Source organism: Leptonychotes weddellii, chromosome 7 (genome assembly GCF_054177405.1).
Source record: "Leptonychotes weddellii isolate Sample4059 chromosome 7, ASM5417740v2, whole genome shotgun sequence".
NCBI classification, from domain to species: domain Eukaryota; kingdom Metazoa; phylum Chordata; class Mammalia; order Carnivora; family Phocidae; genus Leptonychotes; species Leptonychotes weddellii.
Genome location: NC_138375.1, coordinates 7,159,988 through 7,179,610, shown reverse-complemented (window position 1 = coordinate 7,179,610; position 19,623 = coordinate 7,159,988). Strand labels below are relative to the sequence as shown.

Below are 19,623 nucleotides of genomic sequence, written 5' to 3'. Positions count from 1 at the left end.
TTATCTACTTAAAGTTTCAGGCTCACTGTATCATTCTTGAGAAGTGTAACCAGTTCAACGTCCTTTCGAGTAACACTGGTGTTCGGTGGTAAGGGGGCTAGATCGGCTGGCCCAACCACTGTGCCTGCCACAAGGACGCGCTCTCCACGCTTTGTCACAGAACGTCAGGAAGCTGCGCGCTCCGGGCTGGGAGCTCAGGGTTCCGTGTTCCCATTGCTTCAGCAAGGCCCTCCTCCTTCAGGGAGAGGGGCTTTTTCTTCTTGTGTGGTGCCTGTCACATGTAACACACTAGCTCTCAGCCCTTCCAGAAGCAACTGTACTTGTGAGTGGTTGCCTGTCATTGAAGAGCAGGCCATTTAGCAAACACTGAGTAAATCCAGCCAGTGTCGGAGTTGGGAGCCAGCAGGAAAGTGCTGTCCTGGTCCGGTGTGGGAATCTGGCCTGGGGGCCCGTGCCTTGAGTCACTCTTGGTGTGCACAGATGACAGTCGGCTGGGGCGCAGGGCACCGGGGCTGACCCTGCACTTGGTGAGCAGGCTCTCTGGGACCCGTTTGGCGGTCGGGATTAGGAAAGCTGGCCCGGCAGGAAGGCACCACGTTTGCAAATAAAGTGTCAGGTGCAGACTTCACAGCTGAAGGCAGCCCAGCAAGTCCCCCTAGCACCCCCGGGGGTCGTGGGTCCCAGTCTCAGCTTGAAGACTCTGGATCTTCTCCATTTGACAGAGACTGGTTTCTTTTGCCCAGTGTCCTAAGGCCTCATTACAGAGCACGGAAGTATTTTGCATTATAGATGGAAAAAAAGGGACACATAACATGTCCCGAAATTTGCTAACTGGAAAGTACAAAAGGTCACGGTTACCCTGAAGAGGTCCTCACACAAAGCGAAATCAGGTTTGTGAAACGTCTTTATAGGTTTTCCTCTTCGTAGCCTTATTGTTTCTCTCAGCCCCAAACCCGCCAGGACCGTGTGTGAGGCCCAGGTCGGGAGGGAGGAGTGGTTTAGTGTCTCTTCTCAGGCGATCCCGGACCGCTCCAGGGAGACTGGTCCAAAGCAAGCTGCTGCGCTGTCCGCAGGCTGGAATCAGTGCGTCGTGTGGGTCTGTCTGCCGTGACCCCAGACCCGGAACCCAGTAGCACGGATTGTAATAATTCTGCAGCACGATACGGTTTAAAATGAAATACACACCAGGTTCTACATGCAGTAGGGTGTTTTTTTAAGATGTCATCTATTCATCTGATAGCGTGTTCATGCGAGCACAAGTTGGGGTGAGGGGCAGAGGGAGAAGCAGACTCCAAGCTGAGTGTGGAGCCTGACGCGGGGCTCGATCCCAGGACCCTGAGATGACTTGAGCCGAAGGCAGATGCGTAAGTGACTGAGCCACCCAGGTGCCCGTGTTCAGCTTTCAGAACAGGACCGTCTAGTCCACAACATACTGCTAGGAATACCAGCACGCACTCCTAAGCCTGTAGCCTCCTTGCTTCGCCAAACCACCAACGCAGCCTGAGAAGAAACGATGATCCAACAGGACTGATCAGCATCCGGGTTCACAGAAGGTAACTCTGAAACGTCACTGAAGTCAGCGTAGACCGCAACAATTCACTTCGTAATTCTGGTTATGGGACTAGTCCCATCAGGATTCCTCTCCCACTGGTGGCACCTAAGTAAACATCCTGATTCTCCAGAAAAATGGAATCTAGAGAACCAGACACGGGGCGGAACAGCATGGGGAGGAGGGGCCCCTGGGAGTCAGAGCACCTGGGTTTTTCCCGGCTCTACTGCTCACTGGCTAGGGGGTGAGAGCAGCACTCAGTCTAGCTCGGACTCTCAGAACAAGGCCTGGCCCATGCTAAGGGCTGGGCCACGTTAGCCACTGTCCCTTTAGGAAGGAGACACCGGTCTACCCGTGCATGGTAACGAGACCTTTCCTTCCATTCAACCCATTCTAACCTCCACACATCCTGTCCTGGGGAAGGGAAACCCCAGTGGGGCTCTCAACGAGCCTTCTAAGTTCCTGCAGGTGGTGCAGGAGTCTGGGCCCACGTGGTCTCCTCTGCGCACACGCTGGCCTGTTTGGGGAAGGGCAGGGCCAGGGCAACGCGATGCCCAGGAGCCTACGTGAAGTCTTACCCTGGGCTCGCTATGCGGCTCTCAGCTAGGAGCACTCAGGACACCCCGCAATCTCGTGGTTTCCCATACTCCTCTCCGACGGGTCTCTACATCTATTGAGAGGTGCAGCACTGAAATACATTTCACAGGATCAAACCCACAATCCACTGAATCTTGAGAACAAACTCAATGTTTGAAGTACCTACAGATAAATAAAAGATCTACTCAAACCCCTTAAGGCAGCATCTGACTGGTACGGTCGGTGTTTCTTGAAGAGAAGACAGCAGTGGTTTAAAGAGAGCTCTTTAATGGAACGAATACGAAAGCCTGCGAGACAGCACCCCACGACCGAGCGTCTTTGAACAAGTACAACCATGGTTACCAAACAGCTTTTATTTATCATAATAGCATCCACAGTGTCTGAAAAAGGACACAGTAATAAATAACTGCAGATGCATCACGAGACATCCCTTTATTCGGTCACAGCAGTGGGTCTTACTACTACATTTTATTCTCAAGTTTTTCCTTATTCTTCAGATTCTCCAGGCTTCCGGATGTCATCAATCTTCAAAATCATTCTAACCATTTGTGTTGCAAGAGAGATCTGTTGCTTTTTGCCAATCAAAGTTTCTATGACATGCTGCTGCTTCATATCTGAAAAACACAGAGATTACCCTAAATATATTTCATATTAATAACTTGTTCTCATTTACAGAATCACAGTAAAACTTAAATACAAATCGGGAAGAAGCCCACAGTCCCAGTTACACTTTCAGAGGAACAGGATTTCGTTCTCCCGAGGACACTCTGGAACTTGAACCTGGGTGCCAGAAAGCTGGGGGTGGAGGGGACCTCTCTCCAATGACAAGCTCAAGTGCTGGGCGACTAGCTAAAACCTTTCAGAGATATCTCGCCCCACAAAGTATTCACTAATAACAAAATTTAGTAAGCCCAAAGTAAGTGAAAAAATCGGACTATACCTGAAATGTAAAATAATTCCAAGAAAGGCCTAAAAATTATATAAATGTCAACAGAACCAGGCCTTCAAGTTAAAAACAAATTTAAGTATTTGACAAAGAGCTGCTGTTCTTAAGATCTGCTGGCTGTGAACATGAAAACCACAGCACAGCTGTCGTTCTAAGTAAAAGCACAAACCCTCGGATTCTGTGGCTGGGGAGGGCTGCAGAACTCTGGGCACGGCCCCGTTAGCACCAAGTCATGAGTTCTGACAAGCTTCCGCTAGGTCACCCTTCAAACCCCAGCAGCTGCGGTACTGGAATCGCGGACACAACCCCAGAATAAACGGAGACCAAAAAGACAATTTCAGAGCTGCTTCCCAGGACACCCAGATCCTACCTGGGTAAAGAAGAAACGTGGGAACAATTTTCTAAAACCAGAAATGGAAGTCATCTTTGGTAGAAAACAGCACATTATACTTTACGGTTATTAAAATGAGTGATATGTTGCTAGGACTAGCAGTCTCAGCAACTCCTAAGGTAATCAAACGAAACTTTCTAAAATTCGGGACCTGAATATCTCAAGTGTGTAAGTATTTAAGATACGATAATCTCACAATGTGCACCCAGCATGAAATCACTCGATTTCAACCCAACGCAGCCCCTCCAAGTCGCCACTGCTCCTCACCATTTGTACCCTTGTGCAAACAGTCAATTCCCAGAGCGGGGTTCATCTCCTTCACTTGTCTGGCTCGGACTTCGGTCATAGTCTGGATGGGATTCATGCCGCTGTTTTCAGAGAGAGCCATGGGGATGACCTCCAGCGCATCGGCAAAAGCCCGCATGGCGTACTGCTCCAAGGTTGGGCACTGGAAGGGGACAGGGTGATGGTTAGCATGCTTGGTAGAAACAAAAAAACAAGCCAGCAATTTGGAAATGTAACTAAATCGCATACTTCGAAAACCTAACTCATGAAGAATTCTAAGAATAGGCGGTCTTATTTTTAATCTACCAGAATATGTAAATGTCACCACGGGGGTAGGAAAAGGTATACACGTGAGAGAAGTCTCAAATCAGCTCTTACTACTTTATTTTTAGTTATGATATTCATTTAACTCTGAGCTTCAAATAACATTACAAGACTGGAGAGTGACCGTCAAGGCTGGAATGCCGGGTTTTGGACACCTGCACCTAACGTGTGGGTGAGAATCACAAACCAGACGCTGGTTACCCACGGCTACAATGCTTTGTTCACAGCACCACCGCTGTGCCCACTGGGGTCCAGAAACCCCACATGGGCTCTACCTTGTCGGCCTCCTGGCTCACTGCCAGAGCACAAGCGATCTCAGCGGCGCCTCCTCCGTACACCACACGGTTATCGCGGATGAGGTTCCGGATGACACACAGAGCATCGTGAAGGGATCGTTTCGCTTCCTCGATGATCTACGGAAAAAGACAGTTTTGCCTAAATTACTGTTATCACCATGTACCTGTTTTAGAGCCAGCTACCTGGCACCTCTGATTTAATCTAGGTGTTTGCTGGGTACTGGAAATACTAACTCCCCTATTAGAACTCTCTAGGTTAAGAACAAATGGAGAGAACACACCAGAACGTTCGTTGCCAGATGGTTTCTACCTTTACCCTCCCTTTCCTCCCTGTAATGTAGTTACAACCAGGCAGAGGCAGCCAGCGACTCACTCTGGGACCCATGAGGAGCAAGGGAAGGGGTCAAAAAATCCAAAACTGACCAAGAAAAACCTCACGAGTCTAACTGATCAGGATGCACTAAATATCTATTCTGAGAGAAGGGAGAGAATACCGGTGGTTATTTACTTGGGTCCCCTACTTTCACTTAAGCAACTCCAAGGCCAGTGTGCCTTGTAGAATTAACAACGGAACATGGTCTTTGATAATTTCACATCACGGTAAGTCACGATTTCTTGAGAAAAATGATTGTTTAAAAAATAGCAATTATATCTCAGTTAAATACATGACGGGCAAAGCCAAATCATATACCAAAAGCAGAAAAAATGCAGAATAAGTAAGTGGATTCTTACCATCTTATTTCCTCCTCTGATAAAAATGGTCACAGCCCTGGAGTTCTTACACTGCTCGATGACCAGCATTTTGTCCTTAGTGGTCCCAAAGGAGATCTCTTTTACAAGACCAGCAAAGCCCAGCTTCTCAGAGGTAAGCTCTGAGAACCGCGGAACGATGCGGCCTCCCGTCGCGATGGCGATCAGCTGGGTGGGGTAGTCAGGAGGAGGAGAGAGACGACGCTGGTGAGCACTGAACTTCATAAATCAGACCACAGATGAGCCAAGCTCCATCTAGGACTACCCTGTGCACCCAAGTGCTAACCCACACTAGCCCAAAAGGTCAAGGTCAACCCAAAAAGCCGTGTCAATCAGCGTGGTTTGAAGGGCTGGTGTCTTGGTCGGGCCCCATCACCCTGCACACACTCCCCATAGCTCCTGACCGCCTCTCCCGACCAGATCGAGCTCTGAGCAGTGGCCCCTCTCCACGCCCTGGCCGCAGTGAGGACCAGAGGCTGTGCGTCCGGGCACAGACCACATGTGGGATGGCCGTCAGCATGTGGCTGACATGGAAGTGGCTAAGACAGGGCTTCCTGCCTCAGAGACCCAAGCAGGATGACAGATGGAAAGCATTTCTAAAAACCACAGAACACTAGAACCACACAGCTCTGCTGTTCTTTATGACAATATACATTTTTTATAAATAAAAAAAGATTCCAGCACTTTTCTCTCTCCCAGCTCCCCCTCCCCTAATCTACAGAGCCTTGGCACAATGTGGTTACTGAAGGCAAATACTATCAAAGCAACCCCAAGACACACAGGCATCTTAAGCTCACCCCCTGAGTTCCAAGTCTTCACACGGAGCGTCCTACCTCTATTTCAGGTCCTCCTACCCAGCGAACTGCAGGTAGGTTATTCTGAAGAAGTAAATGATTCGCTTCATCGTCGAAGCCCCACTGGCAAATAGCTAGGTTAGCTCCCGTTTCTTTAATCTGGGGAAAAAAATGCCACAGTCACGTCAGTGTTCCTTGTGCTTGAAGAAAGACGGGATACACAGTGGGATGTGCATTGAAACAAAGCAGAGAGAAGGAAGGAAACACCCAGGTGTCTTACTTTCTGTCAGGCCCAAATTCCAAATAACAAACAGGTATCAATAGAAATCACCTCATTTTTTTTTTAAATAATTATTTGAGAGACAGAAACAGAGCTTGCAAGTGCATGCGTAGCGGAGGGACAGAGGGAGAGGGAGAATCCCAAGGGACTCTGAGCTGAGTGCAAAGCCCGACACTGGGCTTGATCCCATGACCCTGATATCATGACCTCAGCTGCAATAAGCAGTTGGACGCTCAGCTGACTGAAGCACCCAGGCGCCCCTGGAATCACCTCAGTTTGTAAACTATGCTTTAAGTGTTGGTAATTCACGCTGAACCCCACGGCCACAGTGAAATATAACAAAGACGTGTCAACAAGGGTTAGCACTGCCCCAGGACCTGGGGGACAGCTGCCTCGCCACAAATATCCGTAAGGCAAGTTCATTCATTTTGTGTCTAACAGAAACAGCATCTTTGACACACATTTCTCTCCACCTGCTTTTCTCACTTGGGTGCACTACCCTCTGTGGATCAGCAGGCTAATTTAGAGGCCCACAGAGGTGATCCTGCCTCCCACCCCTGCAAATGGCTGAGCCACTTGTCCTGGGAAGGCAGCAATGACCAGAACCGTCCTGTGTATCCCGCCCTCGGTGGTCACCTGTGGTTGCTGGGCCGCCTCACACCCACTCTGTCTGCACCTAAACCTCTTGAACCTTACACCACACCAGCTCTCTTTTATTCCATGACCCTCTGGAACTCAGTCTGTTAACAGCCCACCAATTCTTGAGAACTCCTTCTGGCACATTCCTGCTGTGAACAAACCCTGGCTGTCCCCTGAAGCCAACCTGCCTCAGTATCTCCTCAAACGGCTAGTTTTCCCTCCCATGTGCTCAAAATAGGAGGGGTCCTTCTTGGTCCCCTCAACTGAGGATAACATTCCTCTCTCTCTGCACAACTCTCATTCTGTAGTATGTTAGCATCTAGTCCCATCACATTCCTGGCAACCCACCCATCTACCAACACCATTCAGCCAACTCCCCTGGCCTCTCAGTTCCTGCCCCCTTTTCGCCCAGTGCACCTCAGCTGGCATTTCCACGGCAGCCTCATAGCCCAGATAATGGGTTTTAATTTACAAACTCCTGCCAGCATGCTCCCACCTCTCAGCCTTGCTGTTGCCTGCACATGCCAACCATGTTCCTGCCTCAGGGCCTTTGCATATGCTGCCCACGACCACCTTACCCTCAGCCTGGAATGCTCTTCACCCAGATACATAGCTTTCTCACTTTGCTTAGGTCTCTGGTCACATGTCACCGAGTGTCCTTCACAGAGCCACTACCCACTTTCCCCTTACTCTGCGCCTCAAGAGCAAGAACTCTGCTCTGTTCCCCGCTGTATCTCAGGTACATACACCAGCGTCTGGTATATGGTGGGCAGAGACACAGATCACGCAGGAGTAAACGAATCCAACTACTCCCGTGAAGACAGACGTCAAGATGGCTCTGGTCTGTCTGTTGCGGTAAGTGATGCTCATGGAGTGCTGATGCTGTAAATTCTGAAGGAGCCATGGTCAGAGTTATGCACACGTAAAATATTATTAACAGCCAGAGAAAAAGGGTTAAGGTGTTGTATAAGCCAAGACCTGGAATTACAATTAGTTACGTTCTAGTTTAATTCCAGTTATTCAGTAACTCTTTTCTCTACAAGTTATATTTAGACGTTTTGAACACCTGCTAAGTTAAATAACGAAGTTGTCCAAACCTTGAACGTACTGCCTTAGGTGTCCAGGAAAGCAAGCATTGTAAAATCAGGAGCACAGCTCAAAATAAGCAAGCCAACTCTTTCAAGTACTCCACACGTTGCCATTTTAAGACAAGATCAGCTTTCTTTCCTCTTTAAGCCTTTCTGGGCCTTGTGCCCACTTTGATTTCTTCTCACTGAACTTTTACAATTTAAAAGTGAAATAACGTGGCTCATACTGTTTTTTTTTTTTTTTTGTGAGAGAGAGAATGAGAGACAGAGAGCATGAGAGGGGAAGGGTCAGAGGGAGAAGCAGACCCCCCGCTGAGCAGGGAGCCTGATGCGGGACTCGATCCCGGGACTCCAGGATCATGACCTGAGCCGAAGGCAGTCGCTTAACCAACTGAGCCACCCAGGCGCCCTGTGGCTCATACTGTTAACACGTTATGTGGAACCACACAACAGAGCATCCAGACATTTCAGGTGAGCGCCATGCGTTATTTATCACGTACAAATCTATAGCTAATTAACCGTATCCTTTGAGAGTCTAAATTTTACTAACAATTACAGTGAGACTTACTTGCTGAATCATCTCTTCGAACTTCTCTTTTTCGTATTTCTGAAGGGCTTTATAATCTTCAACAGAAATCACATCCAGCTTATGCTTGGTCTTTGGTTTTGGTGGTTCAAATGGACACGTAAGGATTGCAATCTTAGCATTTTCTACTTGCTATGGGGAGAGAGAAAACCCTTAAGCTGGTGGATTTAAGAGCGGAAAAAACCGTCCGAATCTGAAAGGCACAGACTTACTTTTGGCATCTGCGGGTGACTGAAATCCTTGTCCACGATCACGCCCTTGATAAGTTTAGTATCCTCCAGCCGCCCGCCCACTTTGCCTTCCACCTTGATGAGCTCGAAGTCCACGTCTTGGCGCTGCATGTCTGCTACGGTGAGGACAGCATTCACGGCGATCTCGGCCATCTGCCGGTGACAGCTGTTAACCCTGAGGAAAACCCCAAACAAACCTTTCACGTTCACAGACAGCTACTGTAACCAAAGCACGACACGTGATACAACGTGGTTACTCCGGCGTATTTTGTAAAACCAGTGACGTTCGGAGTCTGTAGCCAGCAGGGCCCCCATAACCTGCACTTTCAACAGCCTGGGGTGGGGCTTCCTCACCTGGGCTCCACAGACCCCAAAGAAAACCATACCTGGGACAGGGAAAGAAAGGACACCTTGTCTAAAGGAGGTGTGGCACTTAGTAAAAAGTGAGAGAACTTGACATGGCTGCTACCTTTGCAGGAACTTCCACCAACATCAGTTACGGACTGGGGGGGTGGGGGGCAGGAGCGGTATCTTTTTGGAAACCTTTGAAACCTCTGAACAGATTGCTCAATAAATTTACTTTTGGTTCTGGAAAAACTGCACCCAAACTTAGTACTTGAAACATAGTGCCTGAAATCTTGAGTCATTTTGGAGAGAAGATAACCACGAAGCCGTGTTATTAGAGGATCTATAGTATTTTGCTTTATGCTGAATATATCTCGCCACTATTGGTTGTTTTGAACATCTTCTGCGCTAAAGATCTATTTTATGAAGACCTGCAAACACAGCAAGGTCAACTTACAAAGCCATGACAATATGAGGTTTGTGCATTTTGACTAAGGGTAACATCTGCCTTCCAGGAGGAGGACAGTACTGTACTTGGGACAGAGACCATCCCTCTAGCCAGTGAGGCTCAGCACCTGGACACCAGGGGGCACCTAGCACAGCACCGCCATAGAGCCTTTCCCTGGGGGTGGAGGGAGCAACAATTTCTCTTGTACTCCCCGACATCCGAGTCAAGACTCTGCCTTCCTTTTTGCCGAAACTACCACACACACGTTAGAAATTAAAACATTTCTCACACTGATCTTGATTCAAAATAACCAGTGTAATAAAGCACCTCAGGCTAGATTTTTATGGTACATCATGGCAAGAGCCAGTAAATATTATTGTTCAAATAAGTATGTCCCTTGGCTGAGGCTGCTTTCAGTCTCCGGGGGCGGGACCTGTGTCTCTGAGCCCCCACGACGTGGCAGCAGGCCTGGTAAATAGCAGGCATTATGAAAACATTGAAAACGCCCAGTGTAAGTCAATTTTAAGACTGTCCCTTCTTACTGAATTAAAATTCTGGACCAGTAACTTGCTTGTTGAATAAATAAAAAGTGGAGCCCCTCCCCCTAAATGAGCAAAGCAATGGTGCAAGTGTTTTGAAAATTAACATTCCCCAAGCAGGACCATTTTCTGCTCAATTTCTAACACAGCCTATCCTGCTAAATTAAAGAACAGCATCTCTTACAAATACTGCAGAGAGGATTTAATACCCAAGCCTGGAACTTCAGTTTCCAACCAGAACAGATGCATGTGGCTATACCTGCATTACAAACAAAGCAAACCAAAATAACAAAAACAGAACGCAGCACACAGAATCAGGAGGAGGCTGCTAGCGGCCATCAGAAAGGTGGTCTTTAGCAACAGGCACACCCATGCTGCTTTCTCTGCAAGCGCCAACGGCAGTGCTCTACCGTAAACGTACACTTTGGAGCCCAGCGTGGTCTTTGCGGTCTGAATCAGCGGCTCAGTGTCCTTTATGTCGACGAGGACACTATCGCTGATCTTGTCCAGGTGCTCGATAGCGATGCGGGCAGCCTGTTCATAGCCGTCGGCGATCCTGATCGGGTGAATGCCGCGGTCCAGCAGCTGCTCGGCTTCCTCCAGCAGGGCGCCAGCCAGGACTGCAGACAGGACAGTGCACAACCAGATCAGGAAAACGCGAACGCTTATATGATCACTACCAATCAGATGGGCTACCTTAGAAGTAGGAAGGTTCTGGAATTAAAATAAAAGTATCTTGGAGATAGAGGTTTATTTTTTTTGTAAGACAACCTCTGGTTTTGCTTTTAGCAAAAACCTAACAGTTCCTCCCCCCCTTATAAATGGTGTTAGCTCTCAGTGATGGACAGAATGTAACTGAAGAACATAACCTGAAAACATGTTTTATAAGGGCAAAAACCTCTTGTGCTTCCCAAGCCAAGAATTTCTTTTCTTTTAGAATTTATTTTATTCGAAGATTTTATTTGTTTATTTATTTGAGAGCGAGAGAGAGAGAGAGAGATCACAAGCAGGGGGCAGGGGTAGAGGGAGAAGACTCCCCACCGAGCAGGAAGGGGATCATGAGCCCAAGGCACCCAGGTGACCCAGAATTTTTTTATTTTTAAGTAATCTCTACACCCAACATGGGCCTCTAACTTACAACCCCGAGATCAAGAGTTGCCTGCTCTACCAAGTGAGCCAGCCAAGTGCCCCTCCCAGGCCAGGGATTTCTATTCAGTAAAATTTGCTGGGTGGTAAGAAGATTTAAGAACTTACGACTTATCCTCCCCACCATCTTCCCTCCCCCTTGTTTTAGCGTCACAAAGAGGAAGAATATTGTTTGTTTTAATACTGCCACACGCCAAGCACATCCATAATAGTGCTTGGTACCCAATAAATATTTGTTGAATAAATGAATTCAAATCTCATCTGCAGAAAAGGTTAACATTAAAACAATTCTTTCCATCTTCCACCTTCCCCAACTTTTTAAGTATTTCAGACCTTCAGGAAAAGTACAAAAATAGTAAAATGAATAGTTTACTAACACCATTTTGCCACATTTGTTTTCTCTACGAAGGCACACATGTAATTCTGTTCAACTACGTGACAATTAGTTGCAAAAATCATAATATGTCACCCCTAAGTATCTGAGCATCCAGCTCCAAATACAAGGGCATTCTCCTATAGCACTATAATGTAACTGTCATGCTCAGGAAACTTAACGGGGTGCTACTCTGCAATGCGCAATCCACAAATCCTTCCATGTACCCCAAACATCCCTCACAGTTAAAACAAAAACAAAGAAAACAAAAAAGCACCCACATCCAATCAAGAGTTATGCATTACAGCTGCGTGCCATTTCGCTTTGGCTCCCTTGATTTAGAACAGTTTTTGAATGCTCCCCCAACCCCTTCTTGTTCTTCCAGGAAAAGGACTTTTGGGCCTTATATTAAGCCATGTCCTTCAACCTGGATTTGCATGACGGTCTCCTCACAATCTGATTCAGAGTAAACATTCTTGGCAGGTGTGTGTGATTTTAATACTTCTGGAACAGGGCGTTAGAAAGACTATTTTGCTTTCTTACCAACCACCCCCGTGGTCCCATCTCCAATTTCATCATCCTGTGATTTGGACAGCTCCACCATCAGCTTGGCAATCTGGTGATCGACGTCCATCATGCTTAGAATGGTGGCACCGTCATTTGTCACTGTCACGTCGCCATCCTTGTCCACCATCATTTTATCAAGTCCTAGAAAGATGGCAATGTTTATAATGGCATTAGGCAAAAGAACAGAAACAAAATCTGTACCAAAAGTTCTAAAAAAAAAAATCAGTCTCTTGACCCAATTCCTACTTACAGAACTTGTTATAGAAATTTAACATACATAAAAGAGTATCTACATGCAAACATCCTTTTAGGTTGGCGAATACAAAGCAAGACGCTGGAAGCAATCTAAAGGGCTAAAGCCAGAGAAATGGGAGAAAAAAAAGGAGCATCACTAAATGTCGTATTAATCATAAAAAGGGACAACTACAATGTGGAAAATGCTAATGAAGTGATGTGAAAAGGGAGAAAAAAACCCTGACGTAAAACCATATGCACCTATGATCGTGAACATGCTGAAAGCCCGGAATACACAAAACAAGTTTGTTAGTGGTGGGGACCTAGGATGCCACCTGCCCCACGTCCCAACTTTATAAAAGGGTTGTATCAACTGTCTATAATTGATAACATTCGTCAAAAAACACAGAATGGTAGTCTCTTACCATTTGGTCCAAGTGATGTTCTCATTGTATTTGCTACAGCCTTTGCCGCCATGATATGAGACTGAAAAATGAAACAAACAGAAAAAAACAAATGTTCAAGGGGTGCCTGGGTGGCTCAGTGGTTAAGCGTCTGCCTTCGGCTCAGGTCATGACCCCAGGGCCCTGGGATCAAGGCCCGCTCAGCGGGGAGCTGCTTCTCCCTCTCCCATTCCCCCTGCTTGTGTTCCCTCTGTCGCTGTCTGTCAAATAAATAAATAATATCTTAAAAACAGGAAAGAAACATACAAAATAAGCTTCTTTAAAAAAAAATGAAACAAAAACACAAATATTCATATTATGTATTTTAATAGTTAAAAGCACACAACTAATGATTATAAAACCTACTTCTAGTTTCTGTTCTCTAGAAGCTTTCCCATTTAAGTGGCAACACGCAAATCTAAGTAAGTGTGGTAACCTTCACAACCACCAGCTTTAGTAAACCATTCTCACGTAAAAGCAGCAGAACCTAGTGCTTTAACTCAGCACATCTACGAGGCAGGTTCTCCTACCTGCCCCATTCTACAGCTGAGAGCATGGGCAGTCTGACCGGGTAGGCCATGGAAGACCACTTTGCAATGCTAACCTCATACGAAGAGTCCAGATGCACATGTACAGCACCTTGAACTATCACACTACGGTGTACTGCAGAAATGTACCCTTCTCTTCCATGGTCGGGCCAGTACATGGCCTACATGTGAAAAATCACCCTTGTCATGTGCCAAGAGTATCAATAAAGTAATGGAAACTTGCAAGCATCCCTTCCTGTTTGCGCCACAACCAGGCTCATTTTCCCTCCAAATGTTCCTTTGCTCCCAGTCTCGCTGTCACCAACCTAACCTGGATCCACAGCACCCTACAGAAATCCAGGGTCTCTTATGTACTCCTATCCTTTAGATTCATCTGACATCCAGCTAACCCATCCATTTTTCTCAAACATGCCATTTGCTAGTCCGCAAACCTTAAATGACTCCCTAGTGCCTCAACACTGAAGTCTGAAAGCTTCAGCGTTTTCTTTAATGCGCTCCGCAACCTGAGAGCTACTTTCCCTTCCAGTGACGATGGTCCCTGCTTGTTCCCCAAATATGTCCTCTGTTCCTTGAAGCAGTACGGCGCAGAGAAGCTGCTCTGCTCATCAAAATCCCAACTTTCAAAGCAGTTCAAATGCCCATGTTCTGTGAAGACTTCCCGGTCACTCCATCTGGCAGGTAGGAAAACAGAAACTTCATAGGATCTGTGAAAATGCTGGTCATTAAAATACACATTGAAGGATTTGTCTGTGTAACGGAATTTTTAAAGGATCATCATCACAGATAAGCAGTTCTTAACCAGGGATGATTTTGTCCCTCAGGAGACATCTGGCAAGGCCTGCAGACATCTTTGGTTGTAACAAATGGGGTGGGGGCTGCTACTGGCATGGACGGAGTAGGTAAAGGCCTGGATGCTGCTCAACGTCCTGTACGGGACAGGCCCGCAAACAAAGAACGATCTGGCCCCCCAAATATTAACAATGCCAAAGCTGAGAACTCTGGCTTTAGACCATTGGTTCTGGGGTCAGCCAGAGGTGTGCTTGAATCCTGGCCCCTTTCTTCACTGACAAGCTGCACCACCTCCCTGAACCATGGTCCCTCCTGAAGTGACCCCACGTAACCCTCATCCTCAGCCTGAGGGAGGTGTACTACCCCCACTGAGAAACGAGGTTCGGAGACGTTGTTTAAACAGTGACGACTGTATGGCTTCTTCACTTGTTTAAAATACAAAGACGCCAAGTGAACTGAGACACCTCAGCCCTGGAGATGTGATCTCACTTTTAACAAACCCTAAGAAAGTCCACGTCCTCTCAAAGCTTCCACTGCATTTTGTCAACATCTGTGTTCAGATGACTTTCTCACCTGGACTCCTGCTCCTGGTTTAACTCCTCTGGTCCCTCCTGTTCCCTTTCGTCCACCAGACCCAACTTCCTAAAGTACAGTTCTACCTGAACTGCGGTTCTGCTCAAAACCCCCTTACTGGCTCCCCTCCCTCCCAGGGTTTAACATCTTGACTGCGAGGCACTGAAGCTTCCACCTTCAGGGAACTGCTGTTGACTTGAACGAGACTGGGCTCCATCGAAAACCACACTGCTCTTTCCCTCCACAGTGCGCCATGCGTCTTCCTGCCCAGCTTTTTGCCTTTGCTGTCCCCTCTCCCCCAAATGCTACCTCTGCCACATTCAGAACAGTGACCCCATCTCTGATCAAAAGCCACCCTCCACCTTTTATCCGCATCCACACGCTGCCTCGTATTCCTTGCATCATGGTCATGGGTGTCCACCTTCCACTCTGGCGGTGGTATTTTCTTCTCTAAGGGCACACGGTTTTCGTTTTCACGACACCACATCCACCATCACGCCATGTATAAAGGTGCTGAGAAATTAAATACTTCGCAAACGACTAAGCCTCTAAGAAGTGACAAAGAAAGGGAGCCTCATCCTTTGGGGGCTGTGGCTTGTTCCCTGGCCAGGTGACCAGAGAATACCCTCCCTGCCTCTTCCCGATGGAAACTCTGTACGAACGACCAGGGGCCGGAGAAGCCATCGGAGGCGGGCTCGCAGCCTAGGCACTGAACTGCCCCACCCAACGCTGACGGGCGCCAGCAGCTCCACCCCAAACCCCAAACTGGGATTAAAGGCTTCCACGCCGGCCTCGTCCCAGCTCAAGAAGCGGGGTGCAGGGCCGGAGACGAGACGGGGTCCCCGACCTTTCCGGGGAGCACATGGCGGAACCGCTCCCAGGCGTGCGCAGGCGCAGAGCCACGGGCTTTGGCTACCTCCTCTCATGCCACCGCCAGCGTCCGTCCTGTTACCTTGAGAGCCTCAAGTCCCATAAGACGAGATTTGCGATCCTGATCCTTGATGATGAGGAAAGGGCGCCCATATTCATCGAAGGCGAGGGTCCCGACCGACGCCATGGTGCAGCAGCAGTGGTTACTTTCCCCCAACCGGTGGACACCGCGCCGGAACCGAGAACACGCCTTCCGCTCGCGGGAGGACGCAACAATGCGCGCATGCGCAGTCCGGGACGCATGAGACTTATTTTTCACCCGAGACTAGTTTGACGCCAGACAGTACCTTCTGGAATCAGAAGCCTTAGGAAACTTCTATCATCCAGGAAGCTGTGGGGGAGGGTGAAGTTCGAAGACACGGACGGGAAGTTAAAAGCCACAAGCCAAGAGTGGATGGGAACTCATTTGCCAGAGCTGTACAATGGGGAGTTTCTGGGTAGTGGGTCCCCAACGAGGAACTCGTTTACTTGCAGCATTACTTTCTCCTTCCGTCCCACCCCCGCTCCGAGAAGATGGTAGAGCCCACTTCCGGATTTCCACCCTTTCCCCTCTCCCCGCCTCCGCCCCCTCCCCCCGCCCGCCCGCCCGCCTCAAGCCGCAGGAAGTCTCGCGATGGAGGGAGGAGGCGGTGAGCCGGCGGGGGTGGAGGGCTGCGGGGGTGGCGGGTGCGGGCGTCGTGTGGGGCTGGCGGGCTGTTGGGCGTTGCGAGCTCCAGGTCGGGCCGGGCAGGAATGGGAGCCCCCGGTGCACGGGGCGCGGGCCGCTCGCTGGTACCGGCATTTAGCTGCCGGGGGCGGTTCTGAGCACTTTGGGGCGAGTAACTCACGGAGTCTGCCTCGCGGTGTTCTGAGCTGTGAACTGGAGGCACACTGGGTGGGAGTTTTATAACGCGGCCGCTGACTAGCTGGGTTTTCGGGGAAGTGACTTACCGGCTTTGTTCCGCCGTTACCTTGCCTGCAAAAATGTTAGTAGTGACGAGAGTATCTGCCTTGCACAGCTCCTGCAAGGATTCGGGGAGAACAGTGCCTGGCCCTTAGCAAGTTCTGTTTAAGTGTTTGTTGAAGAAATCCCCATTTTGCACAAATAGTCCAGTAACTTGAGCAACGTGATACAGCTCGTAGGAAGCAAGGTTGCACAGCCCAGCCCAAAGGGTCCCACTCTTAATTCTATCTTGAGAGTACTCTGTCCTCTAAATCCCTCCTGCAGCGTTTGCTTAAGGGCACTGGTCATGACCTAATATTTTATAGGCTTAAATTCGGCCATAGAAAGTGATAAAATACAGTTGATCCTTAAACAATGTGGGGGCTGGGGGTGCCCGCGCAGTCTAAATTTGTGTAGTCAGACCTCCCGTGCAGGCGAAAATGCATGTATAACTGACCCCCCGCCCCAAACTTTGCTAATATGTTGTTGGGAAGCCAGTTACCATATTTTGTTATATGTATTACATACTGTATGCTTACAGTAAAGTAAGCTGGAGAAAAGATGTTATTAAAATCACGAGAGAAAATGTTTACAATAGTGTATAAAAAAAAAATCCATGTTTAAGTGGGTCTGTGCAGCTCAAACCGGTGTTGTTCAAGGGTCTACTGTACTGATCCACGGATCTTGAAAACATTACGCTAAGTGAAAGCAGCCAGTTACAAAAGAGCGCATACTATATGATTCCACTCCCATGAAAGTCCAGAATAGGAACTGTAGAGACAGAAAGTAGGTAAGTGGCTGCTTAGGGCTAAGGTGTGAAGGGGGGGGGTGTGTGGGGAGTGATAGCTAATAAGGGATTTCTTCTTGAAATACTGAGAATGTTCTAGAATTGACTGTGGTGATGGTTACACATATCTATGAATATACTAAAATCTTTGGTTTATGTATGTTAAATGGGCACATTGTATGGTATATGAAGCTGTTAAAAATTATGGAGCTCCCCCCGTACCCATAGTACTGAGACTAACAGTAGCAGCTAACAGTCATCACTTACTCTCTCATTTAGAGCACTAAGTGCTTTATATGCATTATTTATTTAACTGTTCCAATAACCCCATGAGGATAGTATTATTTCTGAATTCTACAGGTGGAGAACCTGAGCCTTGGCCAAAACTTATCTAATGTAACAGACTAGTTAAGTTCTGTGACTCCAGAACTTTATGACTCAAATCCTTTTAACCACTGTACTGTATAATCGGAATACCCACAGGATAATTTTGCAGAGGCATGGCAGATGGTACTTTGACTTTTTAAGAAACAATAAAATGCATGACTATTTACTATAGCATGTAAATTCCTCCATATGATGCTGAAAGGCATAACTGAAAATGTATTTAAAACTCTTGCTTTCTACCAAACACATCACCTTCCTAATCTTTACTTTTATCTTATTTCTAGCACCAGCAGTAGACTCTTGTTGTTCTTGTTTCTGAGTTGGTTTTCCACTGGGAAACCAGTTTTAAAAATCACTTGAGGGGACCTCAGCTGTCAAGAACAAAGCTCCAGTGTGTGTGAGATGCTGGTAGTTGGCCACTGGCCTTGAGCAGTGACTCACTGCAGAGGACCAGCTTTTCGTGTGTCCTGTGTTCACATCTGTACCTCACAAATTGTAACAGATCACCACATTTCCAAATTGTAACAGACCCCCCCTCCCCCGCCCACCGCCTGGCCCATGTCCTAATCTGGAACCTGTGAATATGGTACACAACAGAATTTATAAATGGGATGATGTTAGGGCTTTGAGATGAGATTATTCTGGCTTGTCCAGGTGGACCCAATGTCCTCACAAAGGGTCCCTATAAAGAAAAGGGAGGCAGGAGAGTCTGAAGAAGGTGTCCTGATGAAAGCAGAGGTTGGGTAATGGGGGGGCCATGGGCTGAGGAGTGTGGGCTGCTTCTAGATGCTGGAAAAGGCAAGCAAATCCATCCCACCTTAGGGCTACCAGAAGGAACCCAGTGCTGCTAACCCATTTCAGACATCTGACCCCCGACTGTATGATGATAAGTGCGTGTTGCTTTAACCCTCTAAGATTTCTCACTGCATCTTTGGGAGAATAATCCAGTGGGCCCTTTGAATGGCTTACTAATTCCTGAAACCATGGATGTTAACATCTTCAAATGATAAGAATCTGTTGTTCTCCCCCCTCTTACTGTCTTCTGTTTCCTATGATTCCTGTGTTTTGGGCCTTACCTGCTCTACTAGCCTGGGAGCTGCTTGGGGGCAGCCTTGTTCCCTGTGGGGTTCAGCACGTAGCCAGCGGTGGAGGCGGTCAGCGTGTGCCAAGCAGTGTTCTAAGTGCGTTCCTTGCATCCATTCATTTCATCTGCACAGGGACCCTGTAATCCCCATGTTACAGATGAGAAAACCAAAGCTCAGAGAGGTGAAGGGTCTTACCTTTATCCAGGTGCAGAGTCCAGGTCCTGACCTCCGGGTCCTGCTCTTGCTGTGGTGGGCTCCTCCCTAATCAGTTTCAAAATCATTTTCAAGTCAGTTTCAGTCCCAGGAACTTGAGATCCTCTTAAGAGGATTTTAAAGGGTAAAACTGAAGAGGAGGATATTTCAGGTATCGTTCATTTCTTTGTTTTGAAGTGACTGGAGTTTGCTTTATTCCATACTGGTACATTGAAATGATTATTTTATCATTTGTTCTTTTTGGATCTTCTTTAAAAATCTTTTCATTATACCATACTTTTTTTTTTTTTTTTTTTGGTGAAACCTGATTTTGGTCTCTTTGAATTAGTGCAACTGGACTGTAGATACCTGACCAATTTTGATGTGGAATCTCTGCATCTTATTTGAAATAGGGTAGTAATTAGATATTTTAATACTTATTTGTGAAGCTTTGTTCTAAGCCATAAAAATACGGAGTTCATGGTTAATATCGTATTAATGTGTATTTTTATTGAATTCATAAAATACCAAATTGTTTTCTAACGATGACTCCAAAAAAA

At 47.4% G+C, this 19,623-nt stretch overlaps 2 protein-coding genes across 3 annotated transcripts in view; one reads left to right on the top strand and one right to left on the bottom strand.

The window, feature by feature from the left end:
- Positions 1-2,484: 2,484 nt before the first annotated feature.
- Positions 2,485-15,892, bottom strand: CCT5 (chaperonin containing TCP1 subunit 5). Of its 2 annotated transcripts, none has more exons than XM_006740917.3 (11): positions 15,713-15,892; positions 12,833-12,893; positions 12,150-12,314; positions 10,509-10,707; positions 8,738-8,930; positions 8,508-8,657; positions 5,972-6,091; positions 5,121-5,306; positions 4,368-4,505; positions 3,751-3,931; positions 2,485-2,760 (listed from the first exon to the last, which is right to left on the bottom strand). In XM_006740917.3, the coding sequence occupies exons 1-11, from the start codon at positions 15,815-15,817 to the stop codon at positions 2,633-2,635; spliced, it is 1,626 nt and encodes a 541-aa protein (XP_006740980.2). In that variant the 5' UTR covers positions 15,818-15,892; the 3' UTR covers positions 2,485-2,632. The 2 variants fall into 2 exon arrangements, with proteins under 2 accessions (XP_006740980.2, XP_081682003.1); XM_081825877.1 differs by lacking the exon at positions 15,713-15,892 and adding an exon at positions 15,182-15,203.
- A 220-nt stretch (positions 15,893-16,112) lies between these two features.
- ATPSCKMT (ATP synthase c subunit lysine N-methyltransferase) overlaps positions 16,113-19,623 on the top strand; it is a 15,808-nt gene continuing 12,297 nt past the window's right edge. The window contains exon 1 of the mRNA XM_081825766.1: positions 16,113-16,319. Within this exon, the coding sequence (XP_081681892.1) occupies positions 16,113-16,319 (207 nt within the window). The remainder of the gene's footprint in view (positions 16,320-19,623) is intronic.

Coding starts and splice junctions, on each gene's coding strand:
- CCT5 (XM_006740917.3), bottom strand. CDS start 15,817: ATGGCGTCGGTCGGGACCCTCGCCTTCGATGAATATGGGCGCCCTTTC. Junction 10,708..12,149: donor TGGGACCACGGGGGTGGTTG/GTAAGAAAGCAA, acceptor TCCTGTCTGCAG/TCCTGGCTGGCGCCCTGCTG. Junction 4,506..5,120: donor TCAGAGGAGGAAATAAGATG/GTAAGAATCCAC, acceptor CTTTTTCCGTAG/ATCATCGAGGAAGCGAAACG.